Consider the following 9939-nt stretch of genomic DNA (forward strand, 5'->3'; position numbering starts at 1 on the left):
GTGAAAAGACCCAATATGGAGGTCAAATGGCCGAAATATTGGGAAATATTAGAAAGAGATGGAGACAATTGGAGATTGCAGAGTATGGAGAAACTAAAAGATAAAGTGCGAGATTGGTTACACTACGCTCAGATTAAAGAGGCTTTTAAATTGGATAAAAAGTTAGGATTCCAGGTGGAAAAATCGAAATTGGAAACAGAACTGTTAGAACCTAAGACTAAATTACTTTCAAGAATGTATAACTTGCTGCTGAGGTGGAATACACAGGATGAAACGGTTAAATCAGCTATGATAAAGTGGGCACAGGATATCGGGTATAATATTATGTTTGCTGACTGGGAAAAGTTATGGACTACCGGTATGAAGTTTACAGCATGTAATGCCTTGAAAGAAAATATTATGAAAATGATATATAGGTGGTACATGACCCCAGTCAAGCTAGCAAAAATATATCACCTGCCAGATAATAAGTGTTGGAAATGTAAGGAAACTGAAGGAACGTTTTTTCACCTCTGGTGGACTTGCCCCAGGGTTAAGGCCTTCTGGGAAATGATATATAATGAGCTGAAAAAGGTATTTAAGTATACCTTCCCTAAGAAACCAGAGGCCTTCCTTCTGGGCATTGTTGGCCAGAGGGTGTTAAAGAAGGACCGAACATTATTTATGTATGCAACAACAGCAGCAAGGATACTTGTCGCCAAACATTGGAAAACTCAAGATTTGCCCACGCTGGAAGAATGGAAGATGCAACTGATGGACTACATGGAGCTAGCAGAAATGACCGGCAGAATCCGAGACCTGGGAGAAGAAGCAGTGGAGGAGGATTGGAAGAAATTTAAGGACTATCTTCAAAAACACTGTAAATTATATGCGTGTTGATGTTACTATAAAGAAGCAATGCAGAAGAAAGAAGCAGCAGCTAAACCAGCTGCTGGTGGCTGGAAAGCCAGACAGGATGTTTGTGACTGTTACCATGGCAATAAAGGGGCAGTCCATTCTCCGTATTGAGCACAGGATGTGAGCTCAGTGTGTGACTTATGACCTGTACAGGATGTACATGGGTGGAGTGATGATTCTCTCTGTTGTTTGTGAAGAGTGCAGACATGTTTATCTGTATGGCTGCTAGAGACAGAAATAAAGACATGTAAATACGTTTCTGTCTGAGTCTGATTCCCCTCCCTGGGGAGCAGGGAGGAGGGAGAAGCAGTGGTGTGTTTTTCTCACAGTCTGGGAAAAATCGCCGATACAGACCTCGCATGTTTCCTGCCGGGAGTCGCAGGGGGAGGTCAAAGGAATTCAGCCGGTGCCTGGAGAGGTAGGCACATTCCTCTGACCGAGGCAGAATTCCAACATTAAGAAGGATGAGAGATTTGAAAATAACAGGGCACCATAAAGTTAGCTGAAAAGACTATGAGAATGAGTGAATTTCATGAGAAAGACAAATTCTGAATGAATATCATGTTAAAACTAGGTATTTAAGATTTTGATAAAAATATTCAAAGTTAGGGATAAAATATTGGAATTGTGTACAATAAGAATGAAAATAAGGTGATAAGTTGCTGGCTAAAGTTTTATAAACTTGGAATGTAGGAGCGAGAGACGTGAGGAAGTCCAAAAAGAAAAAATGAAGAAAAGATGGTTATTACAAGATGTAAAATTTTATGTTTGTTTTATTCTCTGTTTGTTCTCTGTTTATTCTGTCTTTTTTTCTTTATTGTATTAACAAAACTCTTAATAAAAAATTTATATAAAAAAAGAAGAAGATCAGTTTGACAGTGAAACCAATTACCTAGAGGTTTTTGGACTACAATTCCCATCATCCCTGAGCACTGGTCCTGCTAGCTAGGGATGTTAGGAGTTGTAGTCCCAAAGCAACTGGAGATCCAAGTTTGGGAAACTCTAACCTAAAGGGGTGATGCTCTCTCCCTCACTTGAGGTCTTCAATCAGTAGCTGTCCAGAGGCTCTAGATTATCTCCATCAAGCGAGGGGTTTGACAAGTTTGCATTAAAGCCTGTATTCAAAACAGGTGGACACAAGTCTACCTTAATTATTTTTACTTCTGTTTTCTCTCCCCCCCTTCTGCTGTTTTTATAATAAGCTACGGATAAGGTTGCTATTTGGGAATCAAAGGAAATAACTAATATATTGCATAGGTTAATTTGTATTTTAAAAAATAGCTTGTCTGGTTAAAACACCATGCTATGTCAAAAGTAACTTCTGCAATACTTGAAATTCTATTTCTTCTGTTCATTTATTTCAGAGCTGGGATTAGTCATTCATGGTGGTATATTCACCAATTACACTCTTGGTCATTTTCTTTCTTTTCAGATGATGTCAATTCTCATGAACACCATAATTTTTGAGGACTGCAGAAACCAGTGGTCAGTCTCGAGACCCCTCTTGGGCCTTATACTTCTCAATGAGAAAGTAAGTATTCCAGAACTAGTACATTCGTTTAGATTAAAAATGAGACAAGTCAGTGTTAGTATTGACAGGCTGCTTTTCACAGCCCATTGCTGAGTGTAATAGAATGAGGAGAGGGAAGAAATAAGGCTCTTGGATCAGGCAGAGGTGTTTGGAGACACTTCATGTTGCAAAAAGAAACCCTATATTCTTTGCATAACAAAAATGAATCTTCTCTACATTCCCAAACCATTATGTAGCTCATGTCTCTAGCCCTGGTCAACCTCAGCAGCCTAATTTAGGACATTCTCCCTTAAATGCATGGTGGCATACAGGAGTATGGGGGTGGTGGGTGAGACTAGATAATGATGCCCCACAACCCCCTCTGCAGATTCTTTCAGTGTGTGCAGGGGTTCCTGTGAGGTAAAGGTAAAGGACCCCTGGACGGTTAAGTCCAGTCAAAGGTGACTATGGGGTTGTGGTGCTCGTTTCACTTTCAGGCCGAGGGAGCCGGCGTTTGTCCACAGACAGCTTTCCGGGTCATGTGGCCAGCATGACTAAACCGCTTCTGTCGCAGTGGGACACCGTGACGGAAGCCAGAGCGCACGGAAACGCCATTTACCTTCCCGCCACAGCGGTACCTATTTATCTACTTGCACTGGTGTGCTTTTGAAGTGCTAGGTTGGCAGGAGCTGGGACAGAGCAGCAGGAGCTCACCCCGTCACCGGAATTCAAACCTTTAGCTCACAACAATTGACTTGTGTTTCTAGACCAGTGGGAAGGAGGAAACTCCCATCATCCCTGACCACTGACCATGCTGGCTGGAGCTATGGGAGTTGGAGTCCAACAACTTCTGGAGAGCTCCAGGTTCCCCATCCCTGCACTCTGCCCTCCTTCTATCACTGTTGAAGGAGAGGGTTCTCCTGACACTTACCACATGCAGTGTCTGCTCCTCCACTGATGCATCTGTTGAAGCAGCAGAGGAGAATTTTGGGGGCGAGGGGAGCCCTCCTCCTTCTCAAAAGTTTTCATGATGCTGGTGTGCAAGCACAGCCCAAAATGTGATTGCACCCAGTGCCTCTCAAAGAACTGACTGTTGTCAGTAAACAGCTAGAATCCTGGGGTTTCCCATCATTGATATTCACCACCAGGCTTTGTGGTGGACAGAGGAGTCATTTTTCAGACAAATCACCCCCTGTAGGGTTTTTGCATGCAAATTTGGGTCTGTGGACTTGAGGCTAAGGTCAGGTACCCGGTTGAAAAGAAAACCATTTCTGTATAGCCATGCAAACCCATCTGAACATATACAGGCTTGCTGCAGATACTGAGGGATTGTTCCTGGAGATATTGACCTGTAACGTTCTCCATACTTCTGTGTGCGTTCTGACTTTATTCCAAATTCATTTATCTCCTGGGCAGTCACAAGTGGCAGTGCATTACTGCTTTGGAGAATGAATTGTCTATACAATAAGATGGTGCTGTGAAAAAATAAGACACTAAGATTAGCAGCAGCCGCATACATTAAAATTCAAACCAAAATCCCAGCCCTGGTAGGAAACTAATAGAAGAAGAAAATATATCAAGTATAGAAGCGCCGTCTCATCATTCACCTGTGCTGAAGGATCCAATTTTAACCATATCCAATAGCACTGTCATTCATCTTCTTGGTGTATTATTGTGATTTAAATCCAACCTCCATACGAGGAGCAGTTCTTTTAAAATGATTGAGAGGGAATAAGGGCAAATTCAGTGTTTAGAAAAAGTTTATGACATCACAATATTATCCTTTACAGATGGAAGCAATATTTCCTACTTTGGGAGGAAAACTAATCATTTTCTATCTGCCCTGAGTCAGTGCATCATTATAAAAGGCGGAAATAAGTAGTCTTATGCATTCCCAATCTTGTTCTTGGCAACATTTTTGTTTAGCCAATGCCTCTGATTTATAGTATTAAATATTAGCCTGACTCTATATTAATTATGTGGTTTTGATTTTAGCAGCTTTAGTGTAAGAAGGAATTAAATATTTCACAAGGAGATATAGCCACGCAATCATGAATAGTAAGAAATATGAGGCTAGCACAATTTTCTTTCTTCTGGAACAATATTGCATTCTAATGATCATGGAGCTTGGTTAGCCGTGGAATGTATATATGCGTGTCATTATTTATCAGTAGGTCTTCTGCATTAAGGACTCGTCTGCATTAAGGAGGCAGGTACTGGGTTGGGTGGGTTTTTTTAATAGGTTTATTGGGAAATATTTTGATATAAAGGATACAAAACAGCAAATAATCTGTGCGCTTTGAGTATCCGTAACATTTGCTGCTCCGGTTTCTGAGAAGCCAGAAATATAGCGTTGAGCAGTGGTTTGTTTCAGTTTGCGGCTCCAACATCAATTTGGATGCAATCTGGCGTGGCAATTCTGTCTTGCGAGTAGGCCCCATTGAACACACTTATACTTACATCTGAGTAAACATGTGCAGGCTGGTGCTATCAGTGTTTCCAAGCCCGCCATTGCATGATGCTTATCATCAGTGTAATTTATTTTTACCTCTCTTTCTCCGAGGTGTTCAGTGCAGTGTGCATGGTCCAGTCCTTCACTTTATCATCACAACAACCCTGTGAGGTTGGTTGGCTAAAAGGGAATTGTCAGGGAACTGACATCAGAGCGAGAGGCAGAGGCAGGGCTCCAGAGCGATGCCGGAGAGGGGACCAGCAGGGGGGAAGGAATTCAGCGTAACACCAGTAGAGAAGAGAGGGAGATGGAGGAATTGGAGACAGGTCTCCAAGACCCTTCACCAGAGACTAGTGGAGAGAGCGCTGACACGCCCCTGCCTTCCCCTTACTTGCGCAGACGAGTTCCGCGCAGGGAAAGTAGGAGGAGACTTGGCGTCAAACAGCTCTTATGCTGGAAGAGGTTCAAGAAACGCCCACTGACGGATTCTGCAAGTGACTGACCGGTCACGGAGTGTGAGCTGTCAGCAAAAGCATGCTTGGCCAGGCAATATAACTAAAACTGAAGGCAACTTACGCACAAGTAACCCCCTTACAACCATTACAGGAATGATGGGACAAGGGTCAGCCAGTGAGCTTCTCTAGGTTCAACTTCCCAGACCTAGTCCTAGTCCAGTACAACCCACTACAATGAGGTTTAACCTCTCAGCATTCATTGATGAAGACTTTCTTTTTTAAAAGTAATAATAATAATAATTTTTATTAAATTTCCATTTACCAAACCAAACCAATTAATTATTCCAAATTATACCAATACATATCACAAAGTCCAAATATTTAACCAAATTTTAATTTTTTTGTGGGGGGGGTACCCATGCTTCGAGTACGGTAGGGGTCCAATCATCTTATATTTCTGCTGCTTTGATGTTCACAGTCCCATCTTCTCATCTCCTTGTCGCTCACTTACCATTGGAGTTTGAAAATTCAATGCTCTATACACCAGGAACTTTGTAGCCTTTTTGTTGGCTGCTTCAAGGATGGAAATTGCTGCTAATTGGAAAGCTGGATCTGGTCTTTCCCTACAAAGTTGTTGGCGTCTTAGGATTTGAGAGATAGCATTAACAGAATGATTAATGCGGCACAGCAGGGTGGTAAGAGGTGATTTTTTTAAAAAAAGTTGAATGCAACCTGGTTCCTGTTCATTTCGAATGCTAATAAATCTTACTCACTTTATGGAGAGGTTTGGTATCTTACTACGCTTTGGCATTGTATGCTGTCAGTTTTACATTACATAACAGAAAAAACTGTACTCCACAGTACATTATTGCATATACAGTGGTACCTCAGGTTACATATGCTTCAGGTTACAGACTCCGCTAACCCAGAAATAGTACCTCGGGTTAAGAACTTTGCTTCAGGATGAGTACAGAAATCGCGCAGCAGCGGCAGCAGGAGGCCCCATTAGCTAAAGTGGTGCTTCAGGTTAAGAACAGTTTCAGGTTAAGAACGGACCTCTGGAACGAATTAAGTACTTAACCCGAGGTACCGCTGCATATATATAGCTAATATATTTTATTGAAATATATATGTATACACACATACACAGAGAGAGAGAGACAGTAGCACTAAATAAATAAATAGAAAGTTTGATCCTGTAAACTCAGCCGTATGCTACATTCCATCATTTTAATAACTATTTCTTCTTTGTTTTTTCAGTACTTCAGTGAATTAAGAGCCAGCTTGATAAACAGTCAGCCTGCCAACAAACAAGAAGTCCTTCATCAGTGCTTTAGCAACCTAATGGAAGGAGTGGAACAAAGCCTTCTAGTAAAGAACAGAGACAGGTAAGCTTCACTATATCCTGAGATAGAATCTGTGACTGATAAAATAACCTTAAAATAGGGGATTTTCCAGGTAAGTATGTTACACACCATAAATGCACAGTTGCTCAGACAGCAGTGTGTGCATGTATATGTATGGAAATGTCATCTTGTGCCAAGGCAATAGCGAACATGTAGCCGAGCCATTACACAGGAACAAGATTTATTGTTAGTGTTGGTGGATTCAGAAAGCCATGAACATAGAACTAAGGATAAAATCCATGATGTTGCCACAGAAGTGGCATGATCTATGACTTTTGTGTGTCTGCTTCTCACCACGGTGTTGTTGTTGTTGTTTAGTCAATTAGTTGTGTCCGACTCTTCGTGACCCCATGGACCAGAGCATGCCAGGCACTCCTGTCTTCTACTGCCTCCCGCAGTTTGGTCAAACTCATGCTGGTAGCTTCGAGAACACTGTCCCACCATCTCGTCCTCTGTCGTCCCCTTCTCCTTGTGCCCTCCATCTTTCCTCACATCAGGGTCTTTTCCAGGGAGTCTTCTCTTCTCACGAGGTGGCCAAAGTACTGGATCCTCAGCTTCAGGATCTGTCCTTCCAGTGAGCACTCAGGGCTGATTTCCTTCAGAATGGAGAGGTTTGATCTTCTTGCAGTCCATGGGACTCTCAAGAGTCTCCTCCAGCACCAGAATTCAAAAGCATCAATTCTTTGGCCATCAGCCTTCTTTATGGTCCAGCTCTCACTTCCATAATCCCAGCAAGGACACAGGATTGGGTCCAGTGGGCCTGGTCCTTTGCCTCCTCACTTCCCACATGCCGCTTTGACAGTTCGATGGGCGCTTCCCATCTGTCAGCCACCGGATGTGTGCATGACCTCAGGTGAGCTATTTTGCAGCCACTGGCAGGACCTGCAAGGAATTCAACTCATTGGCGGCAACTTTCAGCAGTGAGAAATTGCCCTCCATACAGTAGCTAATCCCAGTGGGGTTTGCATTTGGTGGCAAATTTAAAAGTCACTGAATGCAATGTGTCTTCCCACCCCAATGCCAAGGTACAATTACAGCTCCCAGCAATGCTTCAGGTACAAAGATTTGGTTATTCTCAACACAAGTACTATGCCCAAAGGCATGCTCAGTATCTGCAGACCAAATGTCCAAATATTTATTTAGAAGCTCTGGCCTGTGATAGGCTGCACAGTCTAATATGGAAAGCCCTTTGTGCAACAGCTGGTGGAAAACTTTCCTTCCAGTGTTGGATAATTTTTCTTTTTTTCCTGTCATAAGGGCTTGTAGGACCCATTTGATTTGCCCATTTGTTACCTTGAGGCTTGAATTAGTGTAGAGAAATCTGCCCCAAATATGTGCTGATCTGCTCCACTGTGCTGCATTATAACTGCTACCTTGTGGGCAGTTTAATAGCATCTAATAATTATATTTTAGATGTACATGATCTTTATTGTTATTTTTATCAATTTTTGTTACATTTCCCCCTGTTTTACCTTCACAGCATTCTTACGGGGTAGACTAAATAGAGGGATAGTGACTGTGTCTTCACCCTAAATATTTGGGCTTGTCACAATTCTAAACCAGTCTGGAGCTGTTTGTAAGGCAGGGATCTGTAAGGCTCAAAGAACAGGCCTTCAACTAATACAACAAAATCATTAACCGCAGAGAAAAGTTTATCACCCTTGGGCAAATCAGAGGGGTGGATTTAAAAGTTTGCTTCTCATTTTAAAAACAATGTTGATGGAAATCTAAGCCCAAGGTATAGTCATTGCTAATAGCCTTTTCAGAGAATTGATAATGGTTTGAAAGAGGCATTACTGTTCATATGCATAAATTGTTCCACTCTCACCACTAAATAGAGAAGGAAAGTTCATCTGCATTGATTAACCAGACTTTTTCAGGTTTTAGCTATGCCTTAATTCTGACCTTCACATGCTTTGGGGGCTTTCCTTTCCAGCTCAAATAAGGACTAAAATAATCCAAATATAATCATCATCTGTTAAAATTTTTTAAAGGTGTTTATTTTACTTGTAGGAGTTCTTGCAGCTATGGGAGTTAATTTCTGACAATAGCAATTCAATTCTAACAAAGGACTGGTTTTGTTTTCAGCATTCTTAGCAGCTTTCTCTAAATGCTTCGCCCGAAAGGACATTTGACATGTTTGGTGTCTTCTTGGTTCCAGATTCACACAGAATATGTCGGTCTTCCGCAGAGACATGGCTGAAACCCTGCGCTGCGAGGGGGCGTCAGAATCAAGCAGTTCAGAAATGATGAGTTGATGCTGAACTTGGAAGATGATTGATAAATGACAGACTTTGAAGGTTGGGGAACCACAATATTGTTAGATAGGGTTTGACTTTAATAGAAAATATTTTTTTAAATAACTTCTGCCTTTTTATATCTCTGGCATAAATGTAAGGATTTGTAACACTGGAAACAATGTAAAATCACACTTGGCATTAAGAACCATTTTGAACTTCCGTATCCAAACTTCTTATCCCCTTTCACAATTAAATGGTGCAGAAACAATATCTAACCAAAGAACAAAATAAAATGTGTATTTTCTTTCTGAAATTGCATTGCTGGGAAATTTCAGTTCTGCGATTAGACCAATATCAGAGAGTTTAAAAAAACAGCGATGTCATATCTATTTCTCTCATGGCTTCATCTAAACAGTAACAGAAAGCATAATTTGTAAACAATATGACTATATGTAGATATGTAGATTTTTTAAAAGCTTTATGTCTTAAGTGCACTGTTGACAAGCAGAAAATTGGCAGAATGCAAATTAACAATTCTGGATTAAAGTAAGAAAGTCGTACTTTTTGAAGCTTACAGGTGATGATCCATTCTTTAATTGAGAAGGAATAAATGTTCGTTTCACACTCACGTATTTTGAATGTTTCATTCTAGGACAAAATACAGAGCTTTAGTTTGTGATCTGACTGCTAAAGTATTCCTTGCGCAAGAATTACCAGTACAATCCTACACAGGTCTACACAGAAGAAAGTCCTGTTGTTTTCATTTGGGCTTACTTTCAGGTAATTGTGTATAGGATTGCCTGTAACTGTGCGTAGGATTAAAATGAATTTTAATATTTTTAAAGAAACAGACTGCTCCTGTCACAGCACCTAAAGGGCATATTCGTCTTAAATGGCCCTACATAGATCAAGTAGGAGAACCCTGGAAGTTAGCCCTGCTCACCAAGGGTCCATGGGGCACAGGGAATCCACTTTTATT

At 41.3% G+C, this 9939-nt stretch overlaps 1 protein-coding gene across 5 annotated transcripts in view; it reads left to right on the top strand.

Moving 5' to 3' along the window:
- Window positions 1–9588, top strand: part of RANBP17 (RAN binding protein 17) — a 192397-nt gene extending 182809 nt beyond the window's left edge. For all 5 annotated transcript variants that reach the window (XM_079969728.1, XM_079969727.1, XM_079969724.1 and 2 more), the window contains exons 26-28: window positions 2330–2428; window positions 6575–6702; window positions 8882–9588. In XM_079969728.1, coding sequence (XP_079825854.1) covers window positions 2330–2428; window positions 6575–6702; window positions 8882–8978 — 324 coding nt within the window. In that variant the 3' untranslated portion in view covers window positions 8979–9588. The remainder of the gene's footprint in view (window positions 1–2329; window positions 2429–6574; window positions 6703–8881) is intronic.
- Window positions 9589–9939: the final 351 nt, after the last annotated feature.

Source organism: Podarcis cretensis (genome assembly GCF_951804945.1).
Source record: "Podarcis cretensis genome assembly, chromosome: 3".
NCBI lineage: Eukaryota > Metazoa > Chordata > Lepidosauria > Squamata > Lacertidae > Podarcis > Podarcis cretensis.